At 47.6% G+C, this 21,416-nt stretch overlaps 1 protein-coding gene across 1 annotated transcript in view; it reads right to left on the bottom strand.

The window, feature by feature from the left end:
* The window catches only part of Bco1 (beta-carotene oxygenase 1), a 34,919-nt gene extending 14,882 nt beyond the window's left edge, over positions 1 to 20,037 (bottom strand). The window contains exons 1-7 of the mRNA XM_036188685.1: positions 19,974 to 20,037; positions 18,157 to 18,285; positions 11,443 to 11,572; positions 9,028 to 9,175; positions 6,883 to 7,030; positions 3,861 to 4,084; positions 536 to 793 (exon numbers count right to left, since the gene is read on the bottom strand). Coding sequence (XP_036044578.1) covers positions 536 to 793; positions 3,861 to 4,084; positions 6,883 to 7,030; positions 9,028 to 9,175; positions 11,443 to 11,572; positions 18,157 to 18,285; positions 19,974 to 20,037 — 1,101 coding nt within the window. The remainder of the gene's footprint in view (positions 1 to 535; positions 794 to 3,860; positions 4,085 to 6,882; positions 7,031 to 9,027; positions 9,176 to 11,442; positions 11,573 to 18,156; positions 18,286 to 19,973) is intronic.
* Positions 20,038 to 21,416: the final 1,379 nt, after the last annotated feature.

The following is a 21,416-nucleotide window of genomic DNA, read 5'->3' as shown; positions in this document are numbered from 1 at the left end:
AAAATATACATATACACATATGTATGTATCTATACACATACGTAATCTGTATCCAAAGAGACTGGAGTCAACACAAATGCATCCACAGTGACCATCTTGCATGGTGGGTTTAATGAGGATTATTCGTTTGTTTGAGACAAGGTCTGGCTATGAAGTTGAGGCTGACCTCAACCTCCCCAGTGCTGCAACACAGCCTATGTTACCACTCCCAGCCATGTTGAAAAGGACTTTCCTTTTTTCTTACTTATATTTTCTAAAGATTCTATAGAACATATCTGCTTTTAGAAAAACAATGAAAAAAATTCTTTTCTAAGAGTAGTTCAAGGCTGGGGCAGGAATATATTGCCCAAGAAGAATTTGTCTGTTATGTGTGAGGCCCTGGGTTCCATCCTTTGTACTTCAAAGCAAAGCAAAGAAAAAACACCACCAAAATAAGAACAATAACAAAACCAAAGCTCAGTTCATTTGGAAATTCAGTGCCAAGGACAATTTTGGCCCAGGTTCAGGGCTGTCCAGAAAACAGAGAACACACTACCTTGTCCACGTGGAGGGGCACAGCAAACCTCCTGAGGGTGGGCACTGAGGTCATCTTGGAATTCTCCTCGAAGTTCTGGTTCAGGTTGGCCAGGTAGAAGAGCTGATACAGGCTGCTGTCCTCGTAGGCGATGACGTCAAACAGGACACAACCGTCCTCCTCATAGGCGTTGACATGATGGAAGACCACCATGGGGTCCGTGTAGAACTTGGTTGGCACAGGCTTTCTGGTCCTCTGATCGATGATATGAATGTAAGTCTGAAAGAAGACACCCACCCAGTGGTCAGCTCACTCTCTAATATACAGTGAAGCCACAACACCCAGGCCTGCCCTCACTTGTGGCCATAGGGATATCCCTTTCTCCATTCTGAGCTCTGTACCCGCCTCAAAATTCCAGGAAGTGCTATTCACAATGGCCAAATTATGAAATCAGCCAAGATGTCCATACATAGATGAAGTTTCATTTTCCACAATCACACTTATATATTTTGTGTATGTGAATGAAAGTAGAGAGTGAGCAGGGGATGAACACAGTCAAAGTACAGGATACTGTTGAGTGAAAATATCAGTATAAATCCATCACTTTATATGATGAGTATTGGTTAATAAAAGTGGAGACAAGGGGTGGGGGAGATGGCTCAGTTGGTAAAGGGCTTGCTGTGCAAGCCTGAGTGTGAGCTCCAGCACACATGTGTAGAAGCCAGGAGTGGTGGTGCACACCTGTATTCCCAGTGCTTGGGCCGGGAGCAGAGACAGGAGGATCCATGGTGCTTTCTGGCTTAATTAGCAAGCCACAGGCCAGTAAGAGACAGTTTCTAAAAACAAGATAGGTGCATCCTAAGGTATTACAGACATGCGCGTGCACGGACACACACACACACACACACACACACACACACACACACACACACACAGGAACACACATGCAAACACATACACAATTAAATAAGTAAAAATTAAAAGAAAACAAAAAAAATTCTGCTAAACTGACCAGCAGGTAAGAACCTTCAGTGAATGGAACTGCCCTGTGGCATTTCTGTGACATCCAGGCCACAGGAGGGCAGCTCTACCACCAAGGTCCCTGGGCAGCCTTTGGGGAGGGTCCCAAGTGTGCACAGCTGTGGGTCTAGTGACAGACACGCTCCCTGGGAATCAGCCTGCTGGTGGAACCGGTAAGGCTACAGGGTGGACCTGCTATGTGCTGGCTCCATTGGAGGCTAGCTCCTCACAACCCACTTCCTAGGGCTGCTGGTCACACCCACCCCACCTGTCCTCAGGGCTGCAGTGGAGTGGGCCATGTCTAGCTAGGGAGCTGCATCTGCCCCAGGTGGCCTGGCTGTGTACCCCAAGTTGGAATCACCCCCTGGGGGGGTGTTAATTAGCTAACTCTACAGATCAATTGTCTGCTACAACACCCCCTCCGTCTCTCTGTGTCTCTCTCTCTGTCTCTCTCTCTGTCTCTTTCTCTCCTCTATCTCTCTCTGTGTCTGTCTGTTTCTCTCTCTCTTCTCTTTTGGCAGCTCTGTCTTCACTTCCTTCCTGAAGGAAGAGGTGGCTTCTTTGGGGCTAGTTGTTTTCTTCCCTCGCCCAGAGGCCCAAGGAGAGCTCTCACATCATGGGGGTGGAGGGTGTCAATGTGGACAGGTGAGCATGGGGGTGATTGGTTTAGTCATTGTCTTCCCCGTGACCCTAACCCCAGGCCAGACGCTTGTTTTGTTTTGTTTTTAAATAAAAGTGTTTACTCTCAACTGACTTCTAGAGCCTGGGACCCTCTAGCCCAGGGCTTCCCCAGAGCCACAGATTTCAGGCTTACAGGTCTCCAAGCTCCTGGCAGTAGGAGAGCCCTGGTGTCTCTGGAGATGCTGTAGGGTGTACTCAACTTGAGCTGGCTTCTCTGTCCTGTTCATTCATGCTACAAATACAGAAACCCTTCTGAGTACCTGGCACTTCTTTGGGAACCATAGAGACAGAGTGATATAGAGACAAAAAGCCAGTCCTCTCAAGAACTGTCTAGATGAGTGAGGTGGAACCCACAAGACACACAACATCTGTAACACATGAAGGGCACTCTCAAGAAAAATGCAGCTGTGGTGGGAACTAGAGGAAGCTAGTGTGGGATTTCCTGCCCGTAGGCTCTGGAAAGAAGGCTTCAGGAGCTAGACCAGTGAGGGAGGAAGCCATCTTATTCCAGGAGAAACAGAAGACATGGAGGCCCTTAGCAGGAAGAAGGAGAAGGGGACTGAGGTCTGGTGAATGGAGCACTTGATTGTTATTCTGAGAAATATGAGAAACTGCTAGAAGGTTTAAGCAGCAGTGGACTCATCTACCTCATTCTCCTCCTGAGGAGGCGGAGGATGGGCCTTAGAGGGGGTGGCTAGCCGCCATATTTGCACCTGTAAATGAAAGTGGGTGTGAATGTCTGGAAAGCTCCAGTGTGGACAGTCTATGGATAAGGGCAACTTTCTCCAGATGGGGAGCAGGAAGGGAAAGGAGGAGGAGGGATGGTGGTGGGGAGGTCTCATGTAGCCCAAGCTAGCCTTCAACATGCTGTGTAGCTGAGGATGACCCTAAACTCCCAATCCTCTTGTCTCCACCTCTGAATGCTGGGATTACAGGCATGTACCACCATGCCCAGTTCATACAGTGCTGGGAATTGAACCCAGGGCTTCATGTATGCCAGGCAAGCACTCTACCAGCTGAACTACTTTCCTAGCCCAGGAAAGGGTTTTTATATTCAGCTTTCTAAACTAGTGTGTTATTTGAACAGATAACACTGATAATATATACTTATATTCTTATATATATACTTATATATACTTATCCATTCATGCATGCACACACATGTACACACTCATGTCCACATGCCTGGAACACTCATGTGTCTCTCACTGAAGGAGATGTTTTCACTCAATATCTGTGGAACCCAGGGTTATCCTGATATCTAAGTTCCTTGATACCTGGACTCACTATACCAACATTGTATGATGAGAGCAGAGGTGAAGTGCAGAACAGATGGCAGAGGCTGTGTAGGCCCTAGCTATGGATGAGGACTTGGTCCTATAGTGCCTGTGCATGTGGAGATGGCTTGGGGTGGGGGGGAAGTTTGTTTGCCTAAGATCACAGCCTGTTCCCAGGACAGTCTGCATTTAGAAGTAGGGATGTTCTAACTCAGGACCACTTTAATGAACCCATCCCAGCAGCAGAACTCTCCAGATGGTGGCAGCTGCCTGCAGTGGTACTAAATAGCAGCTAATGTTCTACAAGCCCCCCTCAGGGAGGCCTCCTCAGTGATGCTGTCGTGGGGAGATAGACAAGAAGGTCTCACCTTTCCCCCCCTGTAGAACGACATGCAGGAAGCCCAGCTCACCCCCCGCACGTACGCGGTGGCCATCTTGAGGATATCCAACTGAAAAGGCTGCTCCAGAAATATCACATAGTTCTCTGTGACTCCAAAGCTGTGGTAGTAGCTAGGGGAGAGGAGTGAGCGAGCGGGGATGGAGCAGAATACTTCCATGTGCTTCAAGGGGCTCTTCCCTTTCTTCTTGGTGCCTAGAGAAGAGCAAGCCTGAGAATGTAGCAGGACAACACTATCACCTACACTCCAACCGTGTCCTCAGGAGAACCTTTGATGGAGAGCCCACAAGACCAGGCACCAGGACTTGAGAGACCCACCCTAGAGCCCACAAGACCAGGCACCAGGACTTGAGAGACTCACCCTAGAGCCCACTTGCCAGAGCGAACTCTGGGTCTCCAGCCTGAAAAACCACTACCTCACTCAGGGAGACCTTGGGGATCCAATGGTCCCTACTCTAGCCTGGGGACTAAACTAAGCCTCCAGCTGCTTTTACAAATACAGTCTTAGGTGGAACACGGCCACACCCCCCTGCCTTCTGTGACAGCTGACTGTTTCTGCTTCCTGGGACAGTAGCCCAGCTGAGCCTCTGTGACTGACACCAAGGAGGTGGTTCTCAGGACCTTAAATAGTTCCTTATGGTCATTTGGCAGAAACAGAAGCTGCTGACCCCTGCTGCAGAGCCATGTTTCTCATGTTTGAACCTACCTGTGAATCTTGGGATGGTGATTAAATGCAGAGTTTAATGTGTTCCTGGGGCAAGGCCCCAGGCTGCATGTCTACCAAGTCTCCCAGGGGCACGTGAACTTTCCAGGCTTAAGCCCCTGTGTTTTATGGGGAGCCAGCATACACAATGTGTTCCACAGGGTTTCTATCTGTTGTTCTAACACTACTCATAACAAAACACACAGCAGAGGACTAACTAACTGCCCATTGGGAGACTCCTCTGTGTCTTAGAGGTGAGGCAGGTACGTGCACACGCACAGGCCCAGAGGACGACCTGAGCTGCCATTCCTTCTGAGGCATGTCCTCCTTGCTTTTCCCGACAAGGATTCTCACTAGGACCTGGAGCGCACACATTAGACCAGTGAGCCCTAGGAATTCACCCATCTCTGCCTCTCCAGTGCTAAGATGACAGGTGTATGTCACTACATCTGGCTTTCTACACAGGCTCTGGGGACCAAACTCAAACCCTCACACTTCCGAGGTTAGCATTCTACTGATAGGGCCATGCCTCCATCCAATGATGAGGGACTTCAACATGTACGATGCCAATTAAGCAAAACTGTACCATGCCCGTTTCACACATGGGCAAATGAGGTGAATGATCTATGATCCAAGTCATAGCCTTGACTTTCTAGGGAGAAATACACCCCGAAAAGCAAAACAAACAACCAAACAACAATAATAACAAAAACGAGACACGGGGCAGGGGTGGGGGGGTCCCCTGACAAACTTTTATATGCCAAGACCATGCCACCCCCTCCAACCTGCAGCCAGGCTCCCAGGGCTCTTGGAGTGCTCAGCCCTGCTGGGATCCACTCCAGATCCACACCCTGTTCCCGGGGCCTTCTGGACCTCCTCCTCTTAGGGCCGGGTCCTGGAGCAAAGCCCAAGCCAGTGATTGCATGTTCCTGAGGGGGAAGAGGGTGAGGTTCCCAACCTATGTTTGTCTCGGACCCTCCTGTTTGCCACACCCAGCCCATGAGGCCTTAAAGAGTGTTTGACCTGACCTTCTGGCCTAGGCAAGGAGTTTCTATCTGTGACCCTGAAAGTCACTGCCTGCTCCAACCCCTACGGTTTGTAGAAAACTACCAGGCTGTGCCAGAAGCTGGAAACACAGCACCCGCACCCCCCAAGGTCAAAGGGTGGCATGAATATTATTAAGTGACACTGAAGTTACTTGGGCTGGTGAAGGATGTGTGATCCAGTCCAGCACTCTAGAGTGTCAGCTGGGGTCTTCCAGGCATTTTTATTTGCTGCCTCATGTGACAGGGGACCGTGAGGCTCAGCAGATTAGGTGACATGGTGTTGGTCACATAGCTTACAGGAGCCCTGCCATCATGCAAGAGGCAGTCTCAGCTTCCTGCTGGGGCAGGGGCATTCCTGCTCTCCATCCCAGACCAGGACCTTTCACCTGTGTTCTTCATTGGAGAAAACTAGCCCACAACCTCACAGTATCCCCTCCCACCAGCCAGCTGTTTACAGTGTGCACAGGTGGCCGCAGAGAGGTGGGGACAGTGACAGGGATCTCATTAGAAGTCAGCCCGAGGACTGGGTGGGGAAGCCTTGTGCCCAAGGCTGATTCATGCTCACAAAGGACTCAAAAAACAGAACACACACACTTGAGTGCCAGGAGAACTGATGTTGTGAACTGTGAACTTGTGAAATGCAGTTAGAACAGGGAAAAGTTAGACTATGCTAAATTGATGGACAGATAGACAGATGATGGAGTACACAGAAGTGGGTAAACAGAAAGATGGATGGATGGTTTAGTTGGTAGGTGCATAGATGGGTACATGGATGGTTGAATGGCAGGTGAGTAGATGAATGGAGAGATGAGTGGGTGGATGAATAAATAGATGGTGGATAAATGAATAGTTGGATAGATGGGTAGATGGATGGGTGATTGAGTGGGTAGGTAAGTAGATGAATGGGTAGATGGATGGATAAATAGGTGAATGGATGGGTAAGTAGAAAATTAAATAGTGAACTCATGAATTGGAGCCTAAAAAACCAAGAGGTTAAAAATAGTGACAGGATTTCCTTTATCCAAAATAACCTCAGAAATGTCTCTTTCATGTTAAAGGAGGAAACTGAGCTCTTCCCAAAAGAATGTTTGAATTTGCCTGAATGACAAAACTGAATTTAAGGTCATCTGAATAATCTGTGAAGGAAAGTTCTGCACTGAGCAGTGTGTCACAAACACAACTCGGAGCTCATCAGCAAAGGTCACTCAACTGTCTTTGATTTTTAGACACCCAGAGCCACCTACCTGGTGCTGCGGCAGGGATCTTGAATATTACATATTTTGTCCGTCCTTTGTCCACAATGGAAGTGCCCATGTTAAGGACATTTCCAGCTGCATCATAATGAGGGTGTGAGGTTGCCAGGTTTACAGCCACATACTTCCGGTAATCGACCTATAAAATACAATAGCCACTCCATTTTTGGAAGAGGAGAAGATGGAATCCCATGAGCACCCCACTAAGCCTACGTCTAGAAAGGTAGCTCTCCTGCATGTCTCCTGATTGGAAATAAAGGCATGATTTGCGTTGAAAGAGATGTCTTAGCCAGGTGGTGGTGCACACCTTTAATCCCAGCACTTAAGGCAGGCAGATCTCTGTGAGTTCTAGGCCAGTCTGGTCTGCAGAGATAGTTCTAGGATGGCCAAGGCTACATGATGAAACCCTGTCTGGAAAAAAAAAATAAAACAAAACAAAACAACAACAAAAAAAGATGTCTATTCTCATGACCTGATGTGACCTTGCATTAGGAGGTGCTTCTGCAACTGATCAGTTGAGGGAAGCTAGTGAGCAGGCGTGTGTGTGTGTGTGTGTGTGTGTGTGTGTGTGTGTGTGTGTGTGTGTGTGTGCCTGTGGTTCCCATCCCACATTCTGGTCTTGTCAGGATCCTCAGCATAGTGACAGGTCATAATCTTCATGACAGAAGGCTCCAAACAATGATCAGGGCAGGTAGATTGTCATCTTCCCATTTCAGCTACTGCTCTGTGCTGATCCCATGAAGTCATTTAAATTCACCCCTGCTGGAGCCCACAGAGGCAGAGAGGCAGCTAGCTCTCCAGGCCTCTCATGGTGCTACTCTGGAAACAGAGGCTATAAACCATTTACTAAAAATAATGAGTTCTACTGACACATTGGACTATGAACCCTGCTCAGAACAGACCACAGACGAAGAACTGGATGGCCAGGGACGAGCTGTTTACCCTTCTTCTCCAGGATAGCACAGCCAGCCAAGAGTTAGGTAGGACTCTGGCCCTTTTGGTACTTCCCAGCATGCCTCAGTTGGGTCTTTACCACCTAGTTTACATGGAACTGGACGTAATTTCCCAGCTAAGAAAAGTGTTCAATTTAGTAGATCGTTCAAATGCCCTATGACAACATTGTGGCTTTGAAGAACCGGCTGGAGCAAACCAAAACAGGGTCTATTGATTTTCACGAGAACATTGGCCCAGTGCTTCCCAGGAAGCGGTTCTATCTATGGTGCCCTTGCTCTCTGAGTAATACCTCCCTCTGCAGGTCACTGTGTGTAGAACCTCTGGGTCCTAAGAACTATGGTTCTGAGTTGCCTTCCAAACGTACAGGAGGAAGTCCTAACCCCAGCGCTGTGAATGGGAACTCACTTGGTAGTAGTAAACTTGAATGTGTCATCACAAGATGATGTCATACCATAAGAGAGCAGGCTGTGACCTCATGACTTGTGTGCTCATAGAACATGGGAAATTGGAGCACACAGACACAAAGGGACTAATACCATGGGACCCAGGAGATGGAGACTAAAGCGATAAGTCTATGAGCTGAGGAACACTGAGGATTGGTGATAAGTCCAGCTGGGAAACACAAGAAGGATACTCCTCTACAAACTGTCAGAGCCTGGCCCTACTGACACCTTGAATTTAGAATTGTGGCCTCCATAAATGCAAGATAGCAAATCTCTGTTATTTTAAGCCAGTTTTTCTGCACCACTTTTAGGGATGGAGATATGTTCTAAAGATTTATTTTTAAAATTGTGTGTATGTGCACATGTGTGTATATGCATGCATATGAGTGCAGTACCCATGCAGGCCAGAAGGGGGCATCCAATTCCCCTCAAGTTGGAGCTACAAGTGGTTGTGATCCACCCAACCTGGGTGCTGAGAACTGAACTCAGATTATCTATAAGAGCAGTACATGCTTTTAACCACCGAGCCATCTCTCCAGCCCCATGGGGACACATGAGAAAGGCATCCTGAGGAGATTTCACTGCGTGGACATCATAAAGTTTATCCAATAAGATGGCTAGAGTGTCAGTAGGTGGAATCATCTTTGGGACCCCCACCATGCATGTGTTCTCCCTGGGAGTGGGGAGTGGGCTTCCTTTTCTGGGTCAGAAATGGATGCTGACTGTAAGCCTGTGATACCTTCTCCAGGGTCTCAAGAGTCTGGGGGTTGATTTTCCTGATGTAGTTGGTCTCTGTGGTGGCATAGAAGTCATCTCCACACTTCATGATATTGATCAGGCAGTTGTCCGTGAAATCGGGGATGGTGTGGGACAAGTAGGAGAAGGCTCTGCAAAGAAAGGGGGTGTGTTAGTGGCTGTGCCTGGGTAGTCCTGCTCTCTGTGACCTGCCTTTTCACCATTTAACACGTTCTGCTTCAGCGATGGAGAAAAGACTGTGGGTCTCAAGGGGTCACTTGAGGAATCTGGAGGACTCAGGTATCAGGTTCCCCACACATTCCACAACCTGGACTCACCCAGCAAGTGAGGTGCTGGGGCAATGTGGCCATGTGACACTCCTCCTGAGTGTCAAAAGTGAAGGGTGCTCTTCACCTAGAGCCAGCAGGAGCTGATAGGCTCCCAACTACTTTAAGCAGCCATACAGATATCAGATATGTACCCATAATACCCACCCCAGACCTAGCAAAACAGTGAATCTCTGCTTTGGTAGAACCTGAGTCCTCACTGAGTATCTCAAATTTGTTAAGACGTTACTTGTGGTTTTTTGTTTTTGATTGTTTTTCTTTTGAAACGAGGGTTCATTTGTCCCAGGCTAGCCTCAAACTTGCTATGTGCCCAAGGATGTCCTTGAACTTCTGATCATCCTGCTGCCACCTCCTGAGTGCTTGGCTCAGCGTGGTCTCTCTCTCACACACCCACACACACACATGCCTGTAACCCAAGAGCTGTGTGAAGTGGAGACAAGAGGATTCCTGGGGACTTGCCTGCTTAGCTAGCTCTGTCTTCAGTGAGAGACTCTGTCCAGACATGGAGCATTGGTCCATCACATCTGGTTTAAGCTTGTGCTGGGATAGAACCCAGGGCTTTGTGTAAACACTCTACTAACTGAGCTACATCCTCAGCCCTGGAATTAGTTTTGGCAAAGAAGAAAACAACCTCATGTTAGTTGAGACTCATGGTTCATTTTGCCAAACTGCAAACAGGAAGAAAGAGAATCCAAGGCGGTTTATCGGTTTATCGGTACAACCGGCAACACTGGACACAAGTGTTGAGTGGTGCTCCGCCTACCGACAGAGGAGGTAACTGCAGGGATCGTGCTCCAGGTGTGCATTTGAAGTCCTTCCAGGACACGCCCTTTTCTCTGTTGACACCTCCGCAGCTCAGCCCATCTGCAAGGGTGACTCATCCTGTTCTAGGGACTGATGATGTCAGCCCTGGAAAAGCAGAGGCAGCCTTCCTGTCTTTGACCAATCCACCCTGAGTCTTTCCATAGCTCTCTGTCTGAAGTGTGTCTGAAGGGAGAGGGTGACAGCAGGCCGAGGATTTAATCGTTGAGTGTGTAACACACGCATCTGCTTCATAACCCAAATGGCTTCAGATGTGTCTCAGAAAAATCTCCCCACCCCCTCATTCGTCAGCTTCCCACAGCTGATCTCTTTATGTCCTGTGGAAGCAAAAATACACCTAGACTTCTTTCTTTTTTCTCTTAGAACAGAGAACACATTGATGAACCTTGCTTAAAAAAAAAAAAAAAAAAAAAAAAAGTATGTGTTCACGCACATTTGGGGGGGGGGGGTACATGTACCCATATGTGTGCACAGTGGACCAAGGGAAGACATCAGGTATCCTTCGTCTCACTTTCTACCACACTCTCTTGAGGCAAGTTCTCCCTTTAGAGCTGGAGTTCGGCTGGCTCTCTGCAAACCCTTGCGATCTGTCTGTCTCCTTCTCACACTGTGCTAGGGTTACAGGCACGCTTGTGACCGTGCTTAGCAGTTACAAGAGTTCTGGGGATTAGAAGTCAAGACTTCACGATTTCTCTCAACAAGTGCTCTCACCCACTAGTCATCTCCTCAGCCCTGCCCTGCCCTAAACAAACAAACAAACAACTTTTAAACTTAATGCCTCTTAGAATGCTTTTGTACAGCATAGCCAACAGCCTCACTTCTTTCCTGCCTCACTGGGGCATTTTTGTATGCCTTTTTACTGTCATGTGATCAACCAGACTTCTGGCAATGACATTTGGGTTGTTTGCAGCTTGTATCATAACAAATGACATAGCCAGGAATAACTTTGCCCGTTTGTCATTGCAGACATGAGCAAGTGTATCTCTAGACCAAAGGGAACACACATTTGTAATTTTGATTGACAATGTCCCAGCGCTCTCCCACCAGCCGGGCAGGAGAACATCTGACAATTTGTCAACTGCCCTTGGCCTCCAATGATCACGAGTCACACAGCATCCACAGTCACAGGTCAGCCACACGGAGTTCATCTACCCTGAAGAAAACCACTAGAGGAGAAAATATGGGCTGTTTTGACCACCAAAGATATCAAAGAAGCATGGTGTTTGCTGAGACTCAGAAGGGGCTGTTACTTGGAGAAGATGTTTTTGCAGGGGTCTGGGTAGGCCATCGTTCCGAACTCAGACACCACGATTCTGTTGGCCTCGATGTTGGCACGGTAGGTGTCGCTCTCCAAGTATTTGCTCCTGTAGAAGACCTTCCCTGAAACGGAAGAAGCAGACGCTGGTCAGCCTGGCACCTTCTGGGGCTTTGAAATTGGTGTCAGCCATTCTAGGAGCTTTCCTGGGGGATAGAGGGAGGTTTGTCACCCAGACAGGCCTCTTCTGTGCAAGTGCGTAACTACAGTAAAGAGAGAATTGGGAGCGTAAGTTCATTTACATTCATTAAAAAATGTGGCGGTGTCGTGTTGTGTGCGTGTGGTGTGTGGGGATGTCTTATGTAGCCCAGGCAGACCTTGAACTTACTATAGCCAAGGACGACCTTGAACTCCTGATCCTCCTGCCTGTCTCTCTCAAGTGCTAGGATGACAAGTATATGCTGCCATGCCAGGTTTATGTGGTGCCAGGAATCAAGCCCAGGACTCTGTGTTTGCTAGGTCAGCACTCTGCTAGCAGCTGTATCTCCTACCCTCACCACATAGAGCTTCCCTGCAGACTCATAAGAAGATGTTAAATGTGCCTGTCTACACCTCATTTCCACACGAGGGAACTGAGGCTCAGGAACACCCAGTCACCTTGCCCAGTATGGCCTAGCCATTGGCGATGCCTTCCACCATGCTGGTGTTTGTCTGAGGAAGACACAGATTTGGAGCACTGGTTGGGAAGACTGTGCTGACCCCTGAGGCCTCATTCACAGCTGGGGGACCTACCTTCAGAAGCCAGTGTCAGCAATCTCAGCCTCCTGGAGAAATATTTCATATCTGTTGCATCCGGGTGTAAGGGAGTGACGTAACACCCAATTCTGTGTATCCACAGAGGGTCGGAACTTCCCCAGGCCTATCATCAGGACCCAGAACCACTAGCTCACTGCATAGAAGCAGTGTCTCCTTGTTCAGCAGTAAGTGGGACAGTTATACTACACCCTTTCCCCTCAAGACGTGGGGAGCACTGAGGAAGAGTCAGCAGAAAGAGTTTAAGAGCCAGAGGCTGGGGAGGACAGAGGTGGAACAGGGTCTTCTGGACTCCATAGAACAGCGACACTCACGGACTCAACAGCTATGCTTGCCCGCATGACGTCAAGCCAGTCAACATGCACAGTGATGACCTCACAGCACCCCCCCCACTCCCAGCTGACGAGCCACCGGCAGTTGTTAGCGGCAAGCAGAGGCAGTTTTCTTTAGAGGTATGATCCCTGTAGGTGTCCCAGGTTCCAGTGGATGGCCCCACACCTGTGCACATATGGGCTGCATGGATTAGACTCAGTGGGCTATAAAAATAGTAAAGCATGGGAAGGGGGCGATGCAGGGAATGGCTCAGTGCATAAAGACTGAGTGCTGGCAAATCTGATGACGCAAGTTCGATCCCCAGAACCCACATGGTGGAAGGAGAGAACTGACCGCCCCCCTCCATGTCCTTGGCGCATGCGTGCACTTGTGTTGACACACACACATGCACACAAGTAAATCAATATAAAAAGAAATGTCCTGAATAAACAGAAACTAACATAAGTTGCCAAGCAACAGCCACATCAGAGAAGTTATAACACTTTGAATGTAAAATTTCTTAGCACATGAAGTAGAAATGCAGCCACAGGTCCATTCTCACCTAATAAAACTGACGTGTAGAGAGGCTCAGTATCTTAAGTTATAAAACCAGTGAGTAGTAAATGGATTCCTAGGCTGGTAATGAAATAGAAATGGCCCCTCTTAGGCAGGGTCTTAACACAGTCATATAGCCAGTTTGACTCTACTAAAAATACACTCAAAATGCACAGCTGGGTGGAATTTTATGAATGGACCATCTCATACAGGTGACATCTCAGTTAAGAAAGGGGATATGAGGCCTAACACCCACACACCGACAAGCCCTCTCCCTGATGATGACTTCTAACAGCACCAATGGCTTTTTGTCCCCCCTGGAGTGTATTTTTATCTTTCTCCAAAGGACTGAGTATACATTTCAATGAAAACCATGTCCATTCTCCACCTAGTGGGAAATGATGACCATGAACGCGACACTAACCATCCTGAGATTGTAGCTGACTTCAGGTAGCCCTTCTCTCGCACCTACGGTCAACATTCCATGAGATGCTGTGAGGCATCTGGCTGCAGGGCACACAGCATACATGTGCTGATGGTTCACCTTCACCATCAACTTCAGGATCACTTCAGAGACCTGTCTCTGGACAGATCTTAGAGGCTGTCTCCAGAGAGGCTTCACTGAGGATGGAAGAGCCATTCTGAATGTGGGTAGGACCACCCTGTGGGCTGGGGTCTTGAGCCCGTGGAAGCAGCATGGCAGTGTGCCTCTCTCTGCTGCCATTAATCTTTCCTCGATGAACTGTGAGCCCAACAGGAATCCTTCCTTTCAGTTCTTCCATCAGGGATTCGTCGAAATGATAAAAGTAACTTACACACACGCGTTGGCTGCTGAAATTCCAGATGGTCAAGGAAAACCCATGATATTTAAAGCTCGCCTGGGGCGGGGGGTGAGCCTGGTGTCGGTCTTCAGTCAAGTGCCGCATGGCACAAAGACCCACTTTAGAGCCGACCTGTCCTTCTTTGGTCACTCTCTCTGGATGCCATCCTCCACAGGCACTGGCTAAGGGCCTTTGGGCACCAGCGCTTGGCTTGAAAGGTGAATTCTTTTCACTTGAAATGTAAACTCTTGGGCCAGGCCACCCACTTCCTATAAACAAGGAGCTGTGGGATCCCAGAGTACTGGAGGCCCTGACAGAAAGTAGCTCTGGAAATGCTCAAGGCTAACGCTGGACTATGAGTGTGAGATTAAAGTCATCAGCCACTGCCCACCCTGCTCTCCCAAGCCCCCAGCAGCCGCATCCCATCTGAAAGGACACAGTAAACAGCAATCTTCTGCCTAGTGTCTTTAAGAACTGGGTCAAGTCTGATAGTTTTGTGATGAAGGTAGGCATAAGGGTGTGTATCCACATATACATCATAAGACAAACACACATGTGCACACACACTCTGACACACACCACACACACTTGTGTACACCCACCTACTTCAACACACAACCACACACACACACACACATTCTGCAACATGTGCTCACACATGTGTACACACCCATATACTTTGACACACACACCATACACACTTGTGTGCACTCACACACTCCAATAAAAACCACACATACTGTGTATACCACACATCCTGACACACACCACAATACTGTGTGTCTACATACACCCCAACACAAATCACACATACATGTGCACTCCCAAACCCCGCAACATGTACCACACATACATGTATGCACACGCACACTATACACACTTGTGTGTACCCATACAACCTGACACACACCACACACACATGCACACAATACAAACCCCCGTGCACATACCACACACACTCTCACACATGCATGTGCACACGATTACTCAAATCTCAGTGGGATGACTTTATCTCCTAGAAATAGTCTCTCTGCAGACAGAGACCTGACATCACTCACCGTCACTACTTTAAACAAAACTTTCTATTTTGAAGTCCTTTTAGATTTAGACAAAGGAACCTATTCTCTACCTTTCTCCAACTTTCCTCTTCTCTGCTCCTTCTCTTTTACCTAATCTTTGATGGATTTTATTTTTATTTTTAATTAATTTTTTTTGAGACAGGGTCTCACTCTGTAGACCAGGCTGGCCTCGAACTTAAAGTGATCCACCTGCCTCTGCCTCTCCAAGCACTGGGATTAAGGTGTGCACCATCATGCTTGGTCTTTGTTGTTTTTTTAAAGCATTAACTTCTGTTGGTCTCTGGTGAAGACCACAGACCTTTTGTTTGCCTGTTCACTTTTTAAAATGTTCATTTATGGGTGGGAGTGTTTGCAGGCATGTATGTATGTGACGCACATGCATGCAGCTTCCGTGATGAGAAGGCATACCTTTGGAACAGGTATTATGGATGGCTGGAACCATCACGTGGGTGCTGGGAACTGAACACAGTCCTCTGCCAGAGTAACAAGCGCTCTTAACTACTGAGCATCTCTCCAGCACCTTCCTTTCTTCCTTCCTTCCTTCCTTCCTTCCTTCCTTCCTTCCTTCCTTCCTTCCTTCCTTCCTTCCCTCCTTCTTTCTCACTTTCTTTCTTTCCTTTTTGTTTTTGTTTGAGACAAGGTGTCACTATGTAGCCCTGGCTGTCCTGGAACTTGCTCCATAAGACCAGGCCGGCCTTGAACTCACAGAGATTCTCCTGCTTCTGTCTCCCAAGTGCTGAGATTAAAGGTGTGCACCACCATGCCCATTGTGCCCCACATTTCCTTAGAGAAATAAGTGGGCTAATAAAATGATCAGACGGTGTGCAAAGCATGAAATACCAACATGGAATGCCAGTAATCATATGAAAAGATGTCCAACCTCACTAACCATCAGAGGAATAAAATTCAAAGCTACACTGAGACTGCATCTCACCCCAGTGGGCATGGTGGTCATGAAATCAAGTCCCGGCCAGGATCCACTCCTGTGGGAATGAAAACTAGTCCAACCACTTTAGAAGTCAGTTGATAGTTTCTCAAAAACTGAAAATAAGGGCTGGAGAGATGGATCTATAGTTAAGAGAGTGCTTACTATTCTAACAGTGAACCTGAGTTCACTTCCCAGCACTCACATTGGGTGGCTCCCAACCACCTCTAACTCCAGCTCAAGGTGATCTGCTGCCCTCTCCTGGACTCCTAGGGTACTGCATCCACATACTCACACACAGATGCAGAAGCATACACATAATTAAAGATAAATCTTTAAAAAAAAAACAAAACAACCCACAAAACTAAACTAAAACTAGATCTACCACATGAAGTTATACCACTCCTGGTATTTACTGAAAGGACTCTAAGGCAACACATCCAGGAGACACCTGCACACCCATGTTTACTGCACCCCACCTCACAATAGCTGTTATGGAGCCTGCCCTAGGTGTCTGACAACGGAAGAATGGGTAAAGAAAATACGGTATGTGTATGCAATTCACTTTTCTTTCAGCCATAGAGAATGAAGTTGGGTCATTTTCAGGAAGACGGATGGAGGTGGGATTATTGTATTAAGAGAATTGAGTCAGTCTCAGGAAGATAAATATGATATGTTTTCTCTCATTTTGTGGCTTCTAGATATAGTCACATAAAATTACATATGTAAATATATATTATATATACAAAATATATATGCACTATATATGTATGTGTGTATGATTACATATATATATATATATATATATATATATATATAGAGAGAGAGAGAGAGAGAGAGAGAGAGAGAGGATGTAGAAGTGAAACTGTCTAGGGGACAAATGGGATAAGAGAGAGGGAGAAAAGAGCGTATAGAAGAGTATGGGAATAGGTTCAACATCTGATACATGCCTACATGAGAACTAAAATAAAAGGAACAAAAGTCTAAAGAATGAAAGTCCCGCCATAAGGTGCACAAAACAAAATGGACAACAACCTGCATTTCCTTCTTTACCCCCTGACCCCAATTTCTCCGCACATGCCCTTTTCTGAACTAGGCAGGGGCGGAGGTGGGGTGGGGTGGTGGTGACTGAAGGCTTCAGAGGAGATGGTAGGCCTGGCTGGCAATCTGGAGACACTCGGAGGGTTGGGTGGCAGATGTGGGAAGTCCTGATAGGAGGGGGCCCGGGACACACAGCCATGATCGTTAGGGCAAGCACTGTGCTCAGCTGGCTTCTTCTCAGTCTGGCCTCCTCCTGTTCGGATCAGAGGCATGTCTGAATTCCCAGCCTGTCACCTTCCCTGTAATTGCTCATCCCAAGGCAGATTCGATCATGAGATGAAATGACAGAGATCCTTGGGCATCTTCCCAGAGTTGTTGGCAGTAGGCTGGGTGATGCTCTCCCCAAGATCAGCCTGCATCCGAGCCCCTGCAGTGCCAGTGTGATGGAAGTGCCAGTGTGATGGAAGTGCCAGTGTGATGGAAGTGCCAGTGTGATGGAAGTGCCAGTGTGATGGAAGTGCCAGTGTGATGGAAGTGCCAGTGTGATGGAAGTGCCAGTGTGATGGAAGTGCCAGTGTGATGGAAGTGCCAGTGTGATGGAAGTGCCAGTGTGATGGAAGTGCCAGTGTGATGGAAGGGATTTGGTGGGTCTTACTCCGTTAAAGCATTGGGGTTACCTGACTGGGTATGATGGCATTATAGAGTCCTAGAAAGAGGGAGATGGGGAGGGGGCATGGTCAACGAGGTTGTACTGATGAGTGGGAGAGTGAGAGAGAGCAAGAAGTGGGGAAGAAAAGAGGAGGAGAGGGTGGGAAGGAGAAGAAAAGGAGGAGGAAGATAGGAGAGGAGAGGGGGAGAAGAAGGAAGAGAAGAGACAGAGAGGTTGAAAAAACATGCAAGATGCTATGAGACAGGGTTGGGGCCACAAGCCTAGGGTACAGGCAGCTTCTGAAATCTTGAGAAGCAAGGCAATGGGTTCTCCCTAGAGCTTCCAGAAGGAGAGAAACCCTGCCAATACTTTGACCTGACCTCCAGTGTGACCAATTTCAGACTTCTGACACCCCCTCCCCCACGGAAAGAGAATAAACTCCTGTTGTTTCAGGCCCTGGAGTCTGCCTTGCAGTCGTTACCATGGCAACAGCAAACCCATGCTGGGGTCTCACCATCTCTGATGGAGAAGCTGTGGAGAAGGGCCAGGCCATCAAACCAATGGTTGTATTTGCTGTCCCCCACTGTGTGCATCCCAGGCCCATTGCGAAGCAGGGTCCCCTGCAGCCATGCTGGAATCGTGCCTGTTAAAAGATAAACCGTTGAGTTGCCAGGTTCCACAACCAAACTGAAAAAAAAAAAATCTCCAAAAAAGGGGGAGAGGGCTGTGAGAAGAAAGGGAGTACCTAGAGTTTCCTACTACCCATTGTCTGTCCATTTACCCCATGGTCCTTTCTAGAAATGCTGCATCAGGGCTGGTAGTGTGCTGACATTGAAGACGACCAAGAAGAAGAGATACCATCCTCAGCCTGAAGTTGCTCACAGTCCATTAAGGAGATAAAAGAATAGATATTCCAAACACAGTTCGCTAGGGGCAGTGTTGCAGCCCAATGCTACCCTACAGTCTTGAGGGAGAACGTTTGCCCCACGAAGGCATGGAAGAACACTCTAGAAGCCAGGGGATGGCTCCGAAAGTGCTCACCACGCAAGCAGGAGGTGCTGAGCTTGGCTCCCAGAACCCATATAAAATACTCAGGCAGGATGGCATGTGTTTGTGACCCCAGGGCTGGGGAGATAGAAACGGTAGATCCCTGAGACTCCTCAGCCAGTCTAGTCAATCGGCCAGCTCCAGGCCAGGGAGAGATCTTGTTTCAAAAACAAAGTGAATGTCATCTTGAGACTGACACCCAAGGTTGACTTTTGTCCTCAGTGTGTGTGGAGTTCAGAGGACAACTTTCAGGGGTCAGCTCTCTCCTTCCACTATCTATGAAGAGCAAATCACGGGGCCAGTAAGCTGCACCCCTCCATGGCCTCTGCATCAGCTCCTGCCTCCAGGTTCCTGCCCTGTTTGAGTTTCTGGTCTGCTTCCTTCGATGACGAACTGTGATGTAGAAGTGTAATCCAAATAAACCCTTTCCTCCCCAACTTGGTTTGGTCATGGTGTTTCATCATAGTTTAGTAGCCCTGACTAAGACATCTGACTTATGAAAACTTGAGAGGATCAGGAAAGATGGTGCAGTGGTTAGGAACACACACAGCTCTTCCAGTTTCAGAGGACCTGAGTTTGATTCCCAGTACCCACTGTAGCTCATAACCATCTATAACTCCAGCTCCAGGGCATCTAACACCTCTGGTTTTCCCAGATACATGTACTCATATTTACATACCTGGACACAGATACAGACATATACACATGATTTAAGATAATAAAAGCTTAAAAACTTGAGGGAAATACACTCAGATAATGATACTTTAAATGTGTCTTTTGTATTTAAATATTCACCTAAATGTTGTATACAATTTAACGTAGATACATTGAATATTACCACGATAATCATAGGACATATACAAAAAGCTGGGAAGGTTTCTATCAATGTCTAAGGTAATTCCTCAGTTAGAAAATACCACCTGAGGGCCAACAAAATGTGATAGCAGGTAAAGACGCTTGCATCTAAGCCTGACACCTGGCTTCAATTTCTGGGACCTACATGATGGAAAGACCCCCACTCCTGCAAGCTGTCCTCTGGTCTCCTCACTTTCACTGTGGCTATCAGAGCACTGTGGCACTCCCGGTATCCTTTTGGAGACATTGAGAAGGAACGGCTTTCTCCCCAGAAACTGAGTTACCCTGTGCAAACACCCAGTTTCCCACAGAGACGGTTGGGGATCTTGGCTTATCTTGTCCCCATAAATGGGTTTCCAGGCTTCCAAAAGCAACTTATAATGCAGAAAAAAAAAAAAAAAGATGCCCATCTAAACCCAGAAGTCTCACCTGTCACTCTGGCTGGCACTGGCTCCAGCTGTTCTTTCTTATTTCTGCCAAATATTATCTCCATGGAACTGGGGGATGGGAGTGAGGAGGATGGGAGTGAGGAGGATGTTACCGGCGTGGACATGATGCCCCGTGTGCTCCTGTCTTCCTGCCTTCTGTTCCTTTACATCTGTCCCTCTGCACTCCCTCTCTTCTCTGCCTCCTTCTATGCAGGTCAGTGTTTCTGCCTGCTGCCGGAAGCTGCTGGGTAATTTATACAATGTTTGGTCAAAGGTCAGTTCCCAAGCCATGTGTTACTGCTAATCTTTAATCCTGTTAGTGTTTTTCCAACTCTTCCTCTCTGCTTTCACTTTTAGCTTAACGAAGGAAGGCTCTACTTTAAGTTGACAGAGAGGATTCGGTGTGTTCTGCTGAGTTAGGTTGCCTGAGCTAGCCCATCCTGAGAACTGAATGTGATTATGGTTGGAGCAGGGAGATAATCAGGATCAGCCAAGGCTCTTTTAACTAGGGGACCATCAAATGCATTGACCATACTGCTGCATGGTGTGAGTTGGTGACATCTTCACCTTCTCCAAACACAAGTGGTGTGTGTATGTGTGTGTGTGTGTGTGTGTGTGTGTGTGTGTGTGTGTGTGTGTGTTTAACCAAGGGCCTAGTTACTTCTCACTCTTAAAAATCATATGAATGAACACCTGATTGGTTTTCTTTTTGGAAAAAGGGCACAAAAAAATGTGTCACATACCTATTTTAAAAACAAAGACAGGGAAGAAAAGGCTTTTATCAGGAACTATAGAATAATTAAAACACCAAACAACTTCAGGGGCTGGGGACATGGCTTGTTGTGCATGCATGAGGACCTGAGTTCTGCCTGAAGCACCCACATAAATCCCAGCACTGGGGAACAGAGACAGGAGATCTTTGGGCTTTGCTGGACAGCCAGTCCAGCTGAAACCCTTCAGTTCAACTTGGGCTGTCAAGAGGGAGAAGCCATGACTGTCTTTGGCTCTAGGGTGTCCCTGACATTCACATACCCTGATATGATGCCATTGCCTAAAACCTACATTGAACTTTTCAGAGCACTGGGTGGGAATTGAAGTCTTGATTCCTGCTGCTCAGAGTGATGCCCTCAGAGAAACAGAAGGCTAGGACCAAGCTGGGTTCCACACTGCACAACACATGGAGAGATCTCCTAAGCATCACGGGACACTGCACATGTGTACAATTTCTATGTCTTATGGAATTAAATAGAATTCGAAAATAAAGATGATTTGGGGTTGGGGAGATGGGTTGGTCAGTAAAGTATTTGACTTGCAAACATGAGGCCGACCTTGAGTTCAATCCCCAGAACTCACGTTACATGAGTATATATTATATTATGCCTGTGTATAATCCCAGTGCTATGGAGGTGGAGTGACTCCCTAGCTGTGGGCCAACCAGTTTAGC

The sequence above is a fragment of the Onychomys torridus genome, chromosome 5, assembly GCF_903995425.1.
Source record: "Onychomys torridus chromosome 5, mOncTor1.1, whole genome shotgun sequence".
NCBI classification, from domain to species: Eukaryota; Metazoa; Chordata; class Mammalia; order Rodentia; family Cricetidae; genus Onychomys; species Onychomys torridus.
Note: the sequence above shows the minus strand (reverse complement) of the source record. Positions and strands in the feature narration are given on the sequence as shown.